A 19,626-nucleotide genomic window follows, 5' to 3' on the forward strand; every position below is an offset into this window, starting at 1 on the left:
TTTCTTCTACTTTTTTTTCTTTATAATGAAGTTCTGTTTTTTAAGAATCTGATTGCTTTTTAATGTCCTAGAAACCCAAGGGTCTGGTCTGTGCTCACCTGGTTTACCTATTTGGTTGGTAGATTATTCTCAAGCCACCCCAGGAAAGGGGGTGAAGGGGTTTGGGGGGATATTTTAGGGAAACAGGAACTCCAAGTGGTCCTTTTCCTGAATCTTTGTCTAACTCACTTGGTAGTGGCAGCAGTACCCATCCAAGAACAAGGAAGGATTTGTACCTTGTGGATGTTTTTAACATAAGCTGGTAGAAATAAGCTTAGAGGGTCTTTCATGCGCGTCCCCACATCTGTACCCTAGAGTTCAGAGTGGGGAGGGAACTTTGACAATAAAATTGGTCAGTAAAAAGCCAACTTTAAATTGCTTTAAAATTCTGCAAACATAATTTTCCGCTTGCAAATGCTTACAGTGCTATGAAGTTGTCACACCATGAGAACAAACATTGACATTCCTTACCTACCTAAGTACACAAGAGAGAGGTGATATAAAATATAATGCCTTGTCTCCATGGAGGTTTCAGCCATCGGTGGCCAGCAAATGGTATAGCTCAACTGGTGCAAATCCCTAGGGTGTTTGCACCAGTTCAGCTCACCCCAGCTTGAAACTGAGAGGGTTTTCCATTGATGTAGGTAATGCATCTTCCCAACCTAGCTGCATCTATACCAGGGATGAGGTCATCTTAAATATGGTGCTTAAGTAAGTCAATCTAAATTTTAAGTGTAGACCAAGCTGAGGTAAACTGTACTGGTGCAAATCAGGTGTTATAGGTGCTTTGTATGTCTATGTTAGGTGTTTGCATTAGTGTAGTTAAACTGGTGACAGACCACCAAATATCTCTAACCAGGGCAAATCCTCAATTTAGATAATGCCAAAACTTCTCAAAAGACAATGTGCAGGACAATGGTGAGTTGCACACTGGGATACCTACCCACAGTGCATTACACTGCACACTGACACAAGCACTCCTGTTGAGTATGCGCAGTGCTGACACAAGGAACTAAGTATGCACAAGCACATAAGAATGGCCCTACTGGGTCATAGAATATCAGGGTTAGAAGGGACCTCAGGAGGTCATCTAGTCCAACCCCCTGCTCAAACAGGACCAATCCCCAATTTTTACCCCAGAACCATAAATAGCCCCCTCAAGGATTGAGCTCACAACCCGGGGTTTAGCAGGCCAATGCTCAAACCACTGAACTATCCTTCTGCCCCCAAAGGTTAGACTAAAGATCCATCTAGCCCAATATCCTGTGTTCCGACAGTGGCCAGTACCAGGTGCCCCAGAGGCAATGAATAGAACAGGTAATCATCAAGTGATCCATCCCCTATCGCTCATTCCCAGCTTCTGGCAAACAGAGGCTAGGGACACCATTCCTGCCCATCTTGGCTAAGAGCCATTGATGGACCTATCCTCCATGAATTTATCTAGTTCTTTTTTGAACCCTGTTACAGTCTTGGCCTTCACAACATCCTCTGGCAAGGAGTTACACAGGTCGACTGTGTGTTATGTGAAGAAATACTTCCTTTTATTTGTTTTAAACCTGCTGCCTAGTAATTTCATTTGGTGACCCCTAGTTCTTGTGTTATGAGAAGTAGTAAACAACACTTCCTTAACTACTTGGGGGAACCTTTTCTAATTAGCTGTATGTTGACAGTGACCTTGTACATAGGAATTATCAAATATAGGGAGCAGAAATTAGAAACACAGGGACAGTGCAGCATTTACACAGTCAGTTATCTAACAGATACATTTCTACTTGATTGAGTTCAAACAACAAGGAAGAACACGGTCACTATTCCATGTGCTAAAGTGAGGATTCTTCAAACCACTATCTTTTTCAAACAATTTCACAGATTTGTTTCCTCTCTACAGTATCCCAGAAAAAAAAAAAAAGATTCTATTTCATAGCAACTCTGCTCCATCAGTGCTTTTTAGGCATATACTATGCAGACACCTACTCACAAGCCTTGCATCATCTAGAGAAAGAAAAGAAAGAATTATTAACACATATATATCAACTACTGAGTGAGCATGTTATAGCAGTGGTTCACAAACTGGGGGTGCACCCCCTACTGGGGGGCACAAAAGGTTCTCTAGAGGGCATAAAGTAACTTGAGCCTTTCGCCCTTTAAAAAAAAACAAACATACAAATAAAAGCACAGGCTGGCTGATTTTCAACAATTTGGTAAGTTTCATAACTACAGTAGGCCTACTATGCCTTTAAAACTAATTTTGATTCTCATTTTTAAAAGTCATGTAATGATTAAAAATTGATATTAAAAGACATAAACTGGCAACATATATAATAATAGTTGAGAGCTCGGAACCTCTTGAATGAATCAGATGCTCTAACACTAATCTAAATGAATAGTCTCATCTCTGCGTTTCCCCTCCATCTTCTGTTTTGAAAAAGAGTTTCAGATTAATGGGGAAAAAAGTAATGAGGAAAAAAAAAACAAAACAGTTTCAGATGTGGAAAGGGTGACAAATTCCATGAATGGTAAGGAGGCGGTCTGACTAGAAAAGTTCATGCATCACTGTGTTATAATTCACATCAGTCAGTACAACAGGATCATCATATCGGTTGGAAAAGAGCAGTACCAATTTAAAAGTAATTGACCAAGAAATTGTGCAGAATCACAGAGATTTGACAAACAGAGGAAGGTCATTCTGCATCTCATAACTTAACACCTTTATAGAGGCTGGACACAAATATGCAAAATGTAGGGTATTCACAATTCCTACATTAATCAGAAGAAGCAGCAGCTAAACCATTATTTTCTGCACAAGCGACCTTTCCTGTTACACTTTGGACTTCATTGGATTTTGGATTAGCCCCATAATGAGGTGAATGAGAACAGTGCTGAACATATACAAGTTTTTCCTGCACTCAGAATTTTGTTTAATATTTCGTTATGGTGTGTTTTTTTGGAAAGTACTCTTTATCCCTTATTTCCCCTTTTGCTGTGAAGCAATATTATAAATAAGGAACTGAGAGCCCGATTTTCTTCTCACTGACCTCAGTATAAATTGAGATTAGCTCAATTGACATCAATGAAGTTAGACTAGTTTAAAACTGGTGTAATTGGGAGGAGCAGCGGTCCTGACGGGTGTTTACTAGCTACTGCTGTTCTGGCATTTTATTCCTGTGATCTTCTGCTCATTTAAAAGCACTGATTACAGCACTTTTTCCTCCAGCCTCATCTGTAGTTTTCCCTCAAATGGAAATTAATAAAATACTCCCTGATAAAATTGATACTAACATTGGATTGTATAACATGGCATTTAAAACATCTGTCCAAACACACTGCCTATCTTCTCTAGAGCATTCTTTCCTAAATATTTAACTAAAAACTTAGCTTCAAAGGCACAACCCATTTTCAGATCAAAGGAGCTATTTGGTTCTTAACTTCTTAAAGGTAGGTAGGAAAATAATATTTCCCATTTTAATTAAATAACTCATAGAGAAAACTGGGAAAACCAAGTATAGTTTATTTACTGTAGATTATGATTACTGTTAATCTTCCAAAACTTCCAGACTTAGCCTGATTCTAGAAACTAATTTATTTATGGCAGCTTACAAACTAATAATTTAATTATAAACAGCTGCATAAATGCAAAACTTAGGTTTCCAGTTAAAGATTAAAGGAACAAATACCACAAAGTTTAGATGGAAATGTTGTAAGTTTAGAATAGAAGAGTATTAATATAGTATGGTTTAACCAGTACACAAGAATGTGTTTAGGAAACATTTGGCAAGTATGCAATGGTCTCTACAATTTATGATAACCATAACTATGGATGCAATTAGAATGCTATTTCAGTATATAATGTATAACAAATTAATTATAAAAAGAAAAGGAGTACTTGTGGCAGCTTAGAGACTAACAAATTTATTTGAGCATAAGCTTTCGTGAGCTACAGCTCACTTCATCGGATGCATTTCATTAATTATAATTAATTATAAGAGTTGTAAAGCATGCCAAAGAGCTCAATTACTTACAATAGATTGAAATAAAAAAATAAGTTGTAAACCAACAGAATAAGCATAGTATTCCTTGGCTTTTCTCTATTAGTTAAGGGGGTTGGGAGGGAGAGTTGGTAGTTCCCTTAACCAGCGTAGTCTGGAAGCTCTGAGGTGTCAGTGTCCTCAGACCCTTTATGCCTTATGAGGTCATTCAATAGCAACCCCTCTTGTTGACTTAGGAGTGCCACTGACAGGCTCCAAAAGTAGTCTATAGTACATAGTTTATGTGCTCCATATCAGGAACAAGGTTCCCAGATCAAAGAGGTACAGTACAATGTTCAGCTTTACAGAAAAATATGTAACATGTCTAATAATGATCTAATAGTAGCCTGAGACACAGCTTAAAAGTCTGTTAAAGAGTTTCCTGTTTCTCCATTCTGACAGAAGAAGATGAACCAGATTTCATTAACTGGACAAGCAAGAAGTCTCAGACCTATGCAAGTAACAGATGTAAAAAATATAACCGATGATGTGCTAATTTGAAGAGCTACCCGGTGTTCTAACCCACATACATGGAGCAACTTTTAAAACAATGGAGTGGTGGTTGCAGGGTTTCTTTTAGCAAAAGTCCATTGTCTTTGACTACATATGGAGGAAACATCACCTTCCTTTGTGCTATTTGTTTTTTATTAGGCTGAGTCTTCACCCTGGAAATGGGAGCTGACAGACTTTAGTGTGAAAAACCTTTGTTCTTTTACTATATGGTGGTCTCACAATATATAAACTGATCTGACCAGCCCCACTTACCACAACAATAGTTTTCCAAAATCAGCTAAACTGATATTTCACACGGTGCCCATATAGTTCTCCTCAGGTGGAAAGATTAGGACAATCACATTTTAGCTCCCCATGACAAGCTAAAGATTACAGCCTGAAACAAATTGCGTATTACTGGGACTCCTTAAGGGTTAAGAAGGATACCCTGAGGAAAAATATATCAGATCTCAAATCTGACCTATATAATTAGGAGGTGAAAGGAAACATACCAACACAGAGCTCCCTTGGCTAACTAGGTATTCTCTGCTCTAGAAATACAAGACAAAAGCAGAACCACAAAGTTTTGTGGGGAAAAATTACCTCCATGATTAAATGAAGACTAAAGAATTTTTAAAAAATAAGAAATGTTGAATCAGTGCCAGCATTAAACACCTTCAGGGGCCTCAGCTTATCCTCCTATAAATATCCCAATTTTCCTGAAAAATGCTCTCTCATTCTCACAGATCTTGGGAGACAGACCAGTCCTTGCTTACTGACAGCCCCCCAACCTGAAGCAAATACTGTCCAGCAACCACACAACAAAAACACTAACCCAGGAACCTATCCTTGCAACAAGTCCGATGCCAACTCTGTCTACATATTTATTCAAGTGACACCATCATAGGACCTAATTACATCAACCACGCCATCAGGGGCTCATTCACCTGCACATCTACCAATGTGATATATGCCATCACGTGCCAGCAATGCCCCTCCGCCATATACATTGGCCAAACTGGACAGTCTCTACGAAAAGAATAAATAGACACAAATCTGACATCAGGAATCATAACCTTAAAAAACCACTCAGAGAACACTTCAACCTCTCTAGCCACTCAGTAAAAGATTTAAGGGTAGCAATTTTGCAACAGAAAAGTTTCTAAAACAGACTCCAACAAGAAACTGCTGAACTTGAATTAATATGCAAACTAGATACCATTAACTTGGGTTTGAATAGAGACTGGGAGTGGCTGGGTCATTACACATATTGAATCTATTTCCCTAAGTTAAGTATCCTCACACCTTCTTGTCAACTGTCTAAATGGGCCATCTTGATTATCACTACAAAAGTTTTTTTCTCCTGCTGATAATAGCTCATCTTAACTAATTAGCTTCTTACAGTTTGTATGGCAACTTCTCTGTATGTATATATATCTTCTTACTATATGTTCCATTCTATGCATCCGATGAAGTAAGCTATAGCCCATGAAAACTTATGCTCTAATAAATTGGTTAGTCTCTAAGTACTCCTGTTCTTTTTGCCAATTTTCATTTGGATCTGATGTTGCCTGTGCACACTGACCCTTTCACTACAGTGCAGCTGCAATGTAAAACCACCTAATGCTGTAATCCCACTTTGCTGTCAATTTTATGTCGCAGAGAGTGCTGCAGAGATGCAATCATGTTTTGGGGTTTTTTCTTCTGTTTTCACTTTTTTGAGCAGCTCTGCTGATTTCAAAAGACTGGAAAAGATAGAAAAACAGACTAAAGGTTGAAAGAGAGAGTGAGGGAAAGGAATTAAACAACAAAGGTGTTATCTACTGGAGAACTTGTTTGTGATTGGCCATAGGAACTATATTACCCTTTTAATCCAGGAGGCCCCCTAGGAATGAGAAATCTCTCTTAAAGGAGGGAATAGGCTCCTGTTGCAGATGTACAGGAAGTGGAATGACGTACCAGTCCTAGGGCTAGCACAATAACAAACAGCCTCCATATGGGTAGCCCATGCCCTGGCAAAATCACTGGAATTCCCAGGCAGAACCATGGCTAATACTAAAGTAGGGCAAATCCATGAAATGATCTGGGAAACTCTAGAGTTTTTCTCTCACCAACCCCCTCCCACAAGTATTTCCATGCAAAGAGGTAATCTGGGTTGGAATCAGGCCTATGGATTTTAAAGGTTGTTCCCTTTTACTTTCTCTTATTCACCCACTTTTTAACAGGGGTCAAGAGAGTAAGTATTTTTTAAAAGAATGTTGTTTAAAACTATTTTGTAATGAAATCATTTTATTATTACAAAAATCCCAAAATGATTTGTTAAGAATATTTTTCCATTAGGACTGTACAGTACGTTGCTTGAATTTGTGTTCTGTTGGTGGTGGGAGGTACAAACAGTAAGAATTGGAATCTCTGCTACTCTTCGGACTGATGGCTAAAGAGATGGAGAGGAACAGAGCACATTGTGGGCAAAAAACCCACTTTGGGAAGAAGATGAGAATGCTGGCTGCACTGATTTAGCTGCAACACCTGTAGTCCTCATCCTCCCCCTCCCTGCACTGAAGTAATTTGATTCAGTCTAGGTAGAGGAGTTAAGACTTGCCTAGAGGAGGTACTATCATGGTGCTGGCAATGCTTCTGCAATCTTGGGAGGGTTTGTTTTGTTTTGTTTTTGCATGGACAGGGAGTGTTACAAGAGCTGCAGGCACCTAATCAGTGACAACAATTTTTTCTAGTATAGACAGGCCTAAATAATATATGTATTTAAACTTGCTTGAGGGAACACTGTCAATTCAATCATGGACCAAATCCTCAGCTGATTTTAATCATTACAGCTGAATTCAGCTGCCACAGAATTTCTCATCTCATATACTCACAGTGCTGTAGAATCCATGCCTTTGCCATAGAGTACACATCTTAACCATCATAATCCTTCAGTGACTAGATGCTGTGCTATTTCAGAGGACTGGAAAAGGGAAAATACAGTGCCCATCTATAAAAAAAGGGGGGGGGGGAATAAAGACAAACTGGGAAATTACAGACTAGTCACTTTAATGGAGCAAATAATTAAGCAATCAGTTTGCAGACACCTGGAAGATAATAAGGTGATAAGTAACATTCAGCATTGATTTGTCAAGAACAAAGCATGTCAAACCAACCATTCTTTGACAGGATAACAAGCCTTGTGGCTAAGGGGGGAAGTGGTAGATCTTGACTTTAGTAAGGCTTTTGATACTGTCTTCTATGACCATCTCATAATCAAACTAGGAAAAACCAACCTAGATGGAGCTTCTATAAGATGGGTGCAAAACTTCTTGGAAAACCATTCCCAGAAAGTAGTTATCAGTAGTTCACAGTCAAGCTGGAAGGGCATATCGAGTGGGGTCCCATAAGAATCAGTACTGAGTCCAGTTCTTATCAATATCTTCATCAATGATTTAGATAATGGCATAGAGAGTACATTTATAAAGTTTGTGGACAATACCAAGCTGGGAGGGGTTGTAAGTGCTTTGGAGAACAGGATTAAAATTAGGGTTGCCAACTTGCTGACTGAACAAAACCGAACACCCTTGCCCCGCTCCACTCACTCCATCTTTCCCCCTTCCTCTGTCACTTGCTCTCTCCCACTCTCACTCATTCGCTTATTTTCACCTGGCTGGGGAGGATCCCTTTTCGACTGGGTGTTCCGTTGAAAACTGGATACCTGGCAACCCTAATTAAAATTCAGAATGATCTGGACAAACTAGAGAAATGGTCTGAAGTAAGTAGAATGAAATTAAACAAGAACAAATGCAAAGTACTCCAGCTAGGACGGAATAATCAGTTGCACACACACAAAATGGGAAATGACTGCCTAGGAAGGAGTACTGCGGAAAAGGGATCAAGGGGTTTTAGTGGATCACAAGCTAAATATGAGTCAACAGTGTAACACTGTTGGGGGGTAAGAAAGCAAACATCATTCTGGGATGCATTAGCAGTGATGTTGTAAGCAAGACACAAGAAGTAATTCTTTCATTCTACTCTATGCTGATTAAGACTCAGATAGAGTATTGTGTCCCGTTCTGGGACACATTTTGTGACACATTTCAGGAAAGATGTGGCCAAACTGAAGAAAGACCAGAGAAGAGCAACAAAAATGATTAAGGGTCTAGAAAACATGACGTATATGGGAAGATTGAAAAAAAATGGTGTTATTTAGTCTGGACAAGAGGAGATTGAGAGGGGACATGATAATAATTTTCCAGTACATAAAAGGTTGTTACTAGGAGGAGAGACAAAACTTGTTCTCTTTAACCTCTGAGGATAGGACAAGAAGCAATGGGCTTAAATTGCTGCAAGGGAGGTTTAGGTTGAACATAAGGGGAAAACTTCTTGCCAGGGTGGTTAAGCAGTGGAATAAATTGCCTAGGAAGGTTGTGGAATCTCTGTCATCATCTAACCTGCTCTCTAAAATCTCCAAACACCTGTCAGGGATGGCCTAGATCAGGGATCAGCAACCTTTGGCATGCAGCCTGTCAGGGAAAGCCACTGGTGGGCCAGGACAGTTTGTTTACCTGCAGCGTCTGCAGGTTTGGCCAATCGCGGCTCCCGCTGGCCGCGGTTCGCCGTTCCAGGCCAATGGGGGCTGCCGGAAGCGGTGTGGGCAGAGGGATGTGCTGGCCACCACTTCTGGCAGCTCCCATTGGCTTGGAATGGCGAACTGCAGCCAGTGGGAGCTGCAATCAACTGAACCTGTGGATACTGCAGGTAAACAAACTGCCCTGTCCCACGAGCGGATTTCCCTGACAGGCCGCATGCCAAAGGTTGTCGATTCCTGGTCTAGATAATACTTAGTCCTGCCTTGAGTGCAGGGAACTGGGCTAAAAGACCTTTGGAGTTCCCTTCCAGTCTTACAATTCTATTCTATTTAATAGAGAGTTTTCAGATGTCACTGCTAAGAGATAGCTTGTGCTAAAACAGATTGAATGAGTTCGGTTTTGTTTGTTTTAAAAAGTAAGGTTTATTTCAGTGAGTATACTCACTTGAGTAAAGGTAAGTGTTTGCAGGAGCAGGGCTTAGTGTTGACCTAAATATATATGCATATCCTACAAACTGGAAAAACAAATATTGAATGGTGTCTCTCTAAGATACATATAGCAAAAACCTTTATTTCACAAGAGACAATTTCTGAATGCAAAAAAAAAGCAGGAGTACTTGTGGCACCATAGAGACTAACACACTTATTTGAGCATAAGCTTTTGTCCGCTACAGCACATTTCATCGGGTGCATAGAATGGAACATATAGTAAGAAGATGTGTATATATATAATATACATACATACAGAGAACTTGAAAAGGTGGAGTAAGAGGCTAATTAATTAAGATGAGCTCCTAGCAGGAGAAGAAAATATTGAATGGTGTCTCCCTGAGATACATATAGCAAAAAAACTTCTGTAGTGATAATCAAGATGGCCCCTTTAGGCAGTTGCCAAGAAGGTGTGAGGATACCGAACATGGGGAAATAAATTCAGTATGTGTGAATCTTGGCAGGTCTGCTGGGCTAGTCCTAGAAGTGCCTAGACGGGTGTGCGGGTTGCAGGGTGAGTGACAGGAGGGGGCCCTGGGGATGTGTGGGCGCGCAGAGGAAAGCAGGACGGGGTCTGGGAACGTGCAGCAGCCAGGGAGTGTGCAGGTGCGAGCGTTGTGGTGCGGTGCAGGGGAGGGGAGGGGAGGGGAGGGCGGTGTTTGCACGGCAAGGGGGGAGGCTCGGCAGGGCGCGGGTGGGGCATAGCCAGGGCCGGCTCCGGGCACCAACAGGCGCCTGGGGCGGCAATCTTAAAGGGGCGGCAGTCCGTCCGTGCGTCCTTCCTTCGGACGGCACGGGGTTTTTTCGCCGCGGCGGCAATCCGGCGGCGGCAACTTCTTCAGGCGGTAATTGGGCGCGCTGCTTGGGGCGGCCAAAAGCGTAGAGCCGGCCTAGGCACGTCGCACTTTTTTGCAGGTTCAAGCAAACCCTCCCCTCCCCCGCGCGGAACGCAGCTGACTCAGATCCGGGTTGGAGGCATATACATAGCGGGGAAACTACCCAGGGACGTCATGCGCCTCCCACCCAAGCCCCTGGAGGCGTGCGGCGGGGGTTGCGTTTGGGTTTGTAACTCGAGGGGAGCGGGAAGTGCAAGGATGCAGGTGGCCCCCCTCACGCAGGCCGTCCCCGCCCCACGTCAGTTTGTCCAACGGCCTCTCTCGGGGTGGGGACAGGAGAGGAAACAAAGGCACGGCCAGGCTGCAGCAGCCGAGGCGGCCCCTGTTCTGGTCGGGGGGGGAGGGGTGGGAGCGAGGGAAGGAGGGGCCGTAAGAGCGAGAGTATCTCAGCTAGCGCGCGCAGGGGCGGGGCGGGGCGACGCGACGCGGGGCGCGCGCCAGCCATTCGCACGCCTGCTGACAGTTGCAGGCGCTGGCGGCTTTTGAATTTGGTTTCCAGTCTGCGAAAAAGAGCAGAGCCCCGCCGGGGTCGCTGCCTCATTGGGCAAGGGCGGGTCACGTGGGCGCCGTATTTGTGGGCGGGAGCTGGGAGAGCCCGGCAAAGCGCGCGCCGGCCATATTGGAGGGGCGCGGAGCCCGCCTGTTTTGTGTTTCATTCTGAGCCCGACCCGAGGGGAAGGAACCGGCGCGCGCGGGCGGGTTCGCTCTTTGCAGCCCCAGGCGCCGGTCTTTTCCCTCGGCGCGTTGCTGGGGCTGCTTCTGCCCCTCCGTTCCCGCTCTGCGCTTGTTTAACCCTGGGGCGGCCGCGGCCCTTTTATTTTCCCTCCTTTTTTTTTTTTCCCCCTTGTCCCAGCCTCGCTGATTCTTCGCGCCCCCCCCCCCCCCGCTTTTGTACCGTCTGCCGCTAGCGCTGCAGCTGCTTCTCTCACCCCTCTGAACGGCTTCGGGGCGCTTAGATCAGCGCCCGCCCCGCCTCGCCTCCTCTCCCGCGTCCCCTCGCACCGTCTCCCGCCCCCGGCAGCCTCCTGTCCTCGCTGCTCCGCACCCTCGGCCCCCGCCGCATCGCCATGGCGGCTTCCACGCCGGTGGGGCAGCGGCCCCGGGGCAGCGCGGCCAGCACCCCGCTCAGCCCGACGCGCATCTCCCGGCTGCAGGAGAAGGAGGAGCTGCAGCACCTCAATGACCGGCTCGCCGTCTACATCGACAAGGTGCGGAGCCTGGAGACCGAGAACAGCGCGCTGCAGCTGCAAGTGACCGAGCGAGAGGAGGTGCGCGGCCGAGAGCTCACCGGTCTCAAGGGGCTCTACGAGGCCGAGTTGGCCGACGCCCGCCGGGCGCTGGACGATACGGCTCGGGAGCGGGCAAAGCTGCAGATCGAGCTGGGCAAGATCCGCACGGAGCACGAGCATTTGCTGGGCAGGTGAGTGACCCCGGCCGCGGGGGGGACGGGCGGAGGGGAGGGGAGGGCGGGCAGGGTGGAGGTCCCGGGCTGGCGCCCTGGGGGAGGAGGGGAAGCCCCCTAAGGTGTTGTCGTGCAGTAGCTCTCGGGCGGCCGATGTAGTGCGGCCTGAGGTGGGAGAGTTTTAACGGAAATGAATGAATCTGGGCTTCCTCTGTGCCATCGTGTAGCAGGGAAGCTTTCCCCCTCCCCCCATAGTGAGAAGGGAGGCGGGGAGGAGCTCTATGGAGGGAGTTGCACCATCCCGGAGAGCACTGGCTGCCGCAAGTGTTTCAGTCCCAGCTGGGGGCCTCAGCAGGCGCCCCGCAGATAACCCTCCCCGCAGCACTACGGGCTCTCCTCTTATTGGCGGTCTCTTACTAGGTTATTCCTCCATACTAGTGCTTTACAAAGGAGTACTCCTGCTGTTGCTATGCTGCCAGGGCCTCCTTGTCTGCACCCTAAATCTTTCTGATCTCCTATGGTCTTTATTTCTGGCCTACGTTACTGTGGGGAACAGATGTCGTCCCGTTATCAGGAAGCTCGCCCCCCCTCCCCCCCCTTCAGGAGCTTGATCTTCAGCAGACGAACGTTGCATAAAAATGTTGACTTTCCCCTTTGCAAGAGACAAGGGAGCAGGCCTGCTTTGAGGGGATTGTATTCTTTTCCCATTCATTCTCGCTAGTTGTGAGTACAGTAGCCTGTCTGCTCCAGCTGCTGCCATGCGCTGTAGCTAGTGACTCTATATGAATGAATGGAGAGGTCCCTGCACTTTCCTCTACCAGCCCCACATTTCTGGCTGGTGATGAGCCTCCAGCTCTCTTTGGAGGAGGAATATTGTATGGCATATGAACCTTCCTGGAACAGGGAGGGAACTGGGTTCAGAGCAGTGCTAAACATAGCCGTTCAGTGCTTGTATAACCTTTCTAGCTACTTGTGGTACTCTAAAACACGCTACAGCCTTTTCTGGGTACCTACAACTGTCTGACTTACTAGTATGCTTTACAATGTACATCTGTTACGTAGTGTCCTTAATACAAAGTATCATGAAGCACTTGAGTCAATCCTAATACATGGTGTCAGTCTTTAGAGGAGGGTTCCTAGGCTAAGAATTCACTCTGAATTCAGGTGGTAAGGATTGTCATTAGCTAGATATGTAGAGTCTGAGGAGGGCTCTGTTAAATCAGAAATTTTTAAAAATCATATTGTCAATTGTATTTTAGTTGGGGGAGGTGTATAGTTCAAATAGTAAACTTAATGTTAAAATGAAAATTTTGGGAGAGAAGTATCTAGGATTCTTCTTTGCTCTTCTGGTTGTAAAACTTAAATTGGAGCTTTAATCATGCATTTTGGTGATGTTAGGATGTATGTCTTACTATTAGTGTGATCAAGGAAAATAAATGTCAAATGGGACTTAGAAGTCATATAGCCTCTGGGTTTAAGATCATTATTTTTTCTTCCAGGGTGCTGATCATTTTCTAAGAAGGGTGATGAATAGTTGTTGTGGTTTGTTTTTTTTTTTTTTTAAATAACTCTTGCACATATGGCTTATTAGAAAACAGAAAAATACACCTATAGAAAAATCTTTAAAATGAGGCATCTTGGTAGGTAAAGTCCATGATGAAATCTAGTTTAAGGGGATGCTTAAAGACTAAAAATCTTATGCAGCCTTTTCTTTTTCTTATGACTCTCATAGTCATAAGAAAGGAGGCTGATACAAATTTTGTAGGGCTCAGGGGCAGAAGCATCTTAGCAGATGCCATAGCTCCTTCCTCATATGCTGAGGATTCCACTGGGACTGGGCTTCTCATCAAAGCATACTTCTGGACCTTGGGGAGATGTGCTCAAGCTGTCCATCCTCCTCCTCATCTTCTTCAGGCCTTAGTTCTCCAGCTAGTTAGGAGCTTACTGAACTTTTCAAGTCCCATGTACTGTATTCACTTAGGAGTTGTGTATACATCAAAAAAGGTTCTGTTAGTTGTTTATGATCTAAATTCTGTATTTTCTTATGACAGAAGATCTTCTAACAAGTGTGTAGTTCCCTAGATCCTCGCTAGATATATTAAAATTCATGTATTCTACAGGCATCCGTTCGAGCTCGGATGTATTTCTGTTCCCAAAATCTTAAACTAAAGTAGAGGCTGTGGTTTGGAGAGCACTTTCTGGTGGTCTCTGGAGAGTTGGCTGACCAGAGTTGTGTTCCTGGCTTTAGTCTAATCCAGGTTATTGGGCTTCATACGGGGTAATGTGAGGTTCAGTGTCTGATGTACAGGAGGTCAGGCTGGGTGTTCCGATGTTCCCTTCTGGTGGTTGATTCTAATATTAAAAGGGGGCTAAAATAATTTCTTAAAATGGTCTGAATAATAATGAATGGGAGGACTGGTGGTCCCACAAGATCTCAAACTGTGGTTCTCACTGAAAGTTTGACAACTCCTTTAGAAGAAGTCTCCTAGTTATTGAGTACTATATTTTATACACTGGTCCAGAGTGCTCTTACTGGTTGTATGGTGCAGGTTTCCTACCTTCTTTGAGCTCTTCTACTTGTTGTTACATCCTCTGCTCTCACCATAGACATCACTTCCTCCTTTAGTCCATACAAAAAGCTGCCACTAAACTTTTTTTCCCTTGCCTCCGTTTTTATTATATAACTGCTCTTTGAATTCTTCTGTTTGCTTTCCATCTGAGGATTCTATCAAATTCAAGCTTTTTGTCACTTTGAAAGTGCTTTATAAGTTGGCTCTTGCCTATTTATCCTTCCTTGTCAAGCTTAGTTAATGCCTCCTAGCATCCACCAGTGCTCACAACTTCATCCACCTGTTTGTTAGATTTTTCAGACAGTTGCCTATGTGTAGTCCTCTATTTATGGTATGATCTCCTTGTGCTCATCTGCAAGGGCCCTATCCTTCTACATTTAATATATTCATTGCCCAGTTTGAGTATCCTTTCTAGGAAGGCTGAGCTGGAATAAAATGAACATGGGATTTCATAAATGGACTAGCATTTGTTTTCATGAGGCTGAGTTTTCACTGTGGCAGTTGTCCAGTGGCTAGGCACATCTGCTCTCTCCTCATGGGAATTAATGTGGTGAAAGCAGCTTTTAAGCAAACAATATAGCTGAATGAAGATACTAGTAAATGTTGTAATGATCAAGAGGAACTAACGTTGTCTTGTGCTTTGATATTTTTTTTTGACTAAATCTTACCATGCAGTAACAGTAACTTCTTTTGCTTCATATCTTAAACCAGCTTTCCTTCCAGATTCTTTGTTTTAAAGGAAGGAATTTCTGAGCTGGGATTAGACAATGAATAGATTCAGTGTGGGTTTGATAGATGGGGCAATAGCTTGAGTGACTAGGCATGTGTTAAGCACAGTACAGCTGGTGTACAGGGCAACTGTTCAGAAGAACCCTGCTGTCTCAAGGCAAGCAAAGTTGAAACAGCTGTCCCAGCATTTCCTGAGGTGTACATGTGGTATGTTAAATAGATTGGAGTGCTTGGTTAGGGAAATTGTCTTAATGTGCTTTAAAAAGAATATTTAAAAACTGGAAACATGTATTGCAGGCAAAACGCAGATTAATTGTTCTCGATCAGCTTGTAACAGTACAAGGATAAATAAATTTGTTAGTCTCTAGGGTGCCACAAGTACTCCTTTTCTTTTTGCAAATACAGACTAACACGCTGCTACTCTGAAACCTAACAGTACAAGGAGTTATTCAACCTAGGTTGGAGGGCTACGTAGAAAAAGGATCTGTTTTTTAAAGCATTAAGTTCCTACAGCTCAATTTAAGACATTTGGAGCAATGAGTGCTTTGAACAGGCTCTAATTATCACATTTTATTTAGTCATTACCGTGCTATTTCTACTGCTGTTACTGTTGCATATATTGGAAATAGGGGAAGGCCTTGATTTGATCTTGGTTTTGGGAAATAGGACTTCCATCTTCCTGACATGAGAGCCTGCCTCTGCAGCAGTAGTGTTCCCAAGAATCATGCTAATTTGCTGCTAAAGTTTGCCTGTGGTTTCATGGGGTTCTGAATAGCAGCTGTGAAACTGACCTGAATCTTGTTAACTTCACACTGTTGCTATTAGGTCCAATATCTCTGCTGCTTTTCCTAGCTTTACCAATCTGAGATGTCAGGATGATAGCAGTCAGTTAACATTTTGCAATTGTCTTCCATAAGCACTTTAAACTTAAGCTTTCATTAAAAAAATTATTGCTTGGCATTACTCTTTAGCAGAAGTTTTCTACTTACTCTTGGTGCATAAATATCTCAAGTTCTGGGTTTGCATAGACACTTGTAAGATACAGGTATATCCAACACTCTTCTAGCTAGCATCTAAAAACACTTTCAGGCTTGATTGATTATATTTTCCTGTACTTACAGGTACACTCTTCTACAGAAGGCAAATTGCCATTTTAAATAAATGACTTCTGTAACAGGGAAAAAAAAGAACATAAATTGAAAATTTGATAATGAAAAATCACTCTTCTGTTTGGTTTCAGAGTAGCAGCCGTGTTAGACAGTATTCGCAAAAAGAAAAGGAGTACTTGGCACCTTAGAGACTAACAAATTTATTTGAGCATAAGCTTTTGTGAGCTTTCTGAGCAGTTTAACAGATGAGGCACATCTTGGCTTAGATCAGTGAGGCCTAACCTTTTTACACAGGAGGGCCACATAAACCTAAGCACAATATTGTATGAGCCAAACAGATTCTACATATTTTAATAAAATTGAAAGTCACCTGTATTGATTTAGATTTTAAATTCAACTTATTTTGCATGTACTTAGATAGAAACAGCCTATGCACAGTAGTGTGTGTAGACTAAAATGATGTAAACATGACGACAAAATGCTAATGAATCAGCCGTTCAATAGTATATTGTGTTGAAGCAGGCTGCGGGCCCTGTGAGATGCTCTGGTGGGCTGTTGGTGATTTAGGATCTCAGTGATGGCTCACCACTTAATTCTGATATAAGTGGCTAGCTTTGATTTGGTAGTTTGCTCTAATAAAAATATAGATTGGCTCTGGTTCTCATTCACACAAATTACCATATGAAAGGTAAAGGAAAAATTTATGGTGAGGAAGGAATTGGTTTACATATCAAAACAAAAGTAAAGGTGATCCTACAAACACTAATGCTTTTACAAGAGAACCTCTCGTCTGATCATTAAGTTAAATGTAAATGTTTCCCTACTAAAAGTTGGCTTTACTGTTCTACTACTCTAGAAAATAAAATCTGGAAAACTGATACTACATATCTCTGCTTAAGTGAACACAGTGACCAGTTTACTTCATTGCCATGATCTTATTATATAGTTGCAATGGAAAAAGAGCTCAATAAGTGCATAAAAACAATGTTAATCATTGTACCAAAGCAGTGAATGGCCAAGTGATTGGTCAACAGTGGCAGTTCAGGTTTCAGAGTAGCAGCCGTGTTAGTCTGTATTCGCAAAAAGAAAAGGAGTACTTGTGGCACCTTAGAGACTAACAAATTTATTAGAGCATAAGCTTTCGTGAGCTGTAGCTCACGAAAGCTTATGCTCTAATAAATTTGTTAGTCTCTAAGGTGCCACAAGTGGCAGTTCAGAACACTTATTATTGACATTATACCAATGTAGTGTGAGAATGTTGGTGAAATATGGACTGATCCCATCACTTTGCAATCATAGACCTGTGTAGCTGTGTCTACGTCAGCTTTATCCTTAAAATATGCCTTCTGTGCAGTTCCATGGTATGTAGCAAAGTTGGGAGTATTAGTTTAGATAGAGCTTTGGGTGGCAGCTTTAACAAGCATCTCATCTGAACTCGTTTAGAGCTAGACGAGGGGTTTTAAAACTCTGGCCACTGGTGTTCTTTGCCCTATCTATGCTGTTGCTCCTGTTGGTAGAACTACATTGGTGAGAATTTTTAAGGGATAAAAGACTATTGTAGACTGGCCTTAGTTTTTCCTGAATTTAAATGCTTTACTTGCCTTCATAACAGAAGGATCCAGGCTCTTAAAACAGCAGCAGTTAAACTTCGCTTTACTATAGGTCTCTCTTAGCGTAGCAGTTAGTAGGTTACATTCAGGCAAGCCCCATTGATGATGCTTGTGAGAGACTCTGTGCCATCGGTCATTATACTTTAAAACATATTTCTCCTCTACCTGAATTTCAATAATAATTAGGACTGTCAATTAATTGCAGTTAACTCATGTGATTAACTCAAATTAATTGCACTATAAAAATAAGATAGTATTTTTCAATTCACCTCATACAAGTACCATAGTGCAATCTCTTTATCGTGAAAAAACAACTTACAAATGTAGAGTTTTTTTTGTAGTTGTTGCTTAACTGCATTCAAAAACAAAGCAATGTAAAACTTTAGGGCCGACGAGTCCACTCAGTCCTACTTTTTGTGCAGCCAATTGCTAACAGAAACAAGTTTGTTTATATTTACGGGAGATAATGCTGCCCACTTCTTATTTACAATGTCACCTGAAAGTGATACCAGATGTTCGCATAGCACTTTTTTAGCTGGTATTGCAAGGTATTTATGTGCCAGATATGCTAAACATTCGTATGTGCCTTCATGCTTTGGCCACCATTCCAGAAACATGCTTCCATACTGATGATGCTCATTTAAAAAAATGTTACATTTGTGACTGAACTCTTTGGGGAAGAATTTTATGTCTCCTGTTCTGTGTTTTTTACCCGCATTCTGCCATATATTTCATGTTATAGCAGTCTCGGATGTTGACCCGGCATGTTGTTGGTTTTAAGAACGCTTTCACTGCAGATTTGACAAAATGCAAAGAAGGTATCAGTGTGGGATTTCTAAAGATCGCTACAGCACTCAACCCAAGATTTAAGAATCTGAAGTGCCTTCCAAAATCTGTGAGGGACAAGGTGTGGAATATGCTTTAGGAAGTCTTAAAAGAGCAACATTCCGATGCGGAAACTACATAACCTGAACCACCAAAAAAGAAAATCAACCTTCTGCTGGTGGCATCTGACTCAGATGATGAAAATGAACATGTGCTGGTCTGCACTGCTTTGGTTGGTTACCGAGCAGAACCCATCATCAGCATGGACACGTCCTCTGGAATGGTGGTTGAAGCATCAAGGGATATATGAATGTTTAGCCCATCTGACATGTAAATTTCTTGCAACGCTGGCTACAACAGTGCCATGCGAATGCCTGTTCTCATTTTCAGGTGACATTGTAAACAAGAAGCTGGTAGCATTATCTCCTGCAAATGTAAACCAACTTGTTTGTCTGAGCAATTGGTTGTAGGACTGAGTGGACTTGAAGATTCTAAAGTTTTACATTGTTTTATTTTTGAATGCAGTTTTTTGTACATAACTCGACATTTGTAAGTTCAACTTTCATGCTAAAGAGATTGCACTATAGTACTTAAAAGAAATACTATTTTTCAATTCACTTATTTGTATAGTGTAAATTTATAATAAAAATAAATATAAAGTGAGCACTGTACACTTCTGTTATTGAAATCAATATATTTTTGAAAATGTGGAAAATGTCCAAAATATTAATATATATAATATAGATGGTATTCTATTGTTTAACAGCACGATTAATCGTGATTAATTTTTTTAATTGTTTGACAGCCCTAATAATAATGGATAGATGCCATTCATGGCAGTTTAGTGCCTTTTTATTTGAGAAG

At 42.4% G+C, this 19,626-nt stretch overlaps 1 protein-coding gene across 2 annotated transcripts in view; it reads left to right on the plus strand.

The window, feature by feature from the left end:
• The first annotated feature begins 10,107 nt into the window (after positions 1–10,107).
• Positions 10,108–19,626, plus strand: part of LMNB1 (lamin B1) — a 42,765-nt gene continuing 33,246 nt past the window's right edge. The window contains exon 1 of one of the 2 annotated variants that reach the window (XM_038402065.2): positions 10,108–11,937. In XM_038402065.2, coding sequence (XP_038257993.1) covers positions 11,585–11,937 — 353 coding nt within the window. In that variant the 5' untranslated portion in view covers positions 10,108–11,584. The remainder of the gene's footprint in view (positions 11,938–19,626) is intronic. The other variant, XM_038402066.2, reaches the window with a different exon arrangement.

This window comes from Dermochelys coriacea, chromosome 5 (genome assembly GCF_009764565.3).
Source record: "Dermochelys coriacea isolate rDerCor1 chromosome 5, rDerCor1.pri.v4, whole genome shotgun sequence".
Lineage (NCBI taxonomy): Eukaryota > Metazoa > Chordata > Testudines > Dermochelyidae > Dermochelys > Dermochelys coriacea.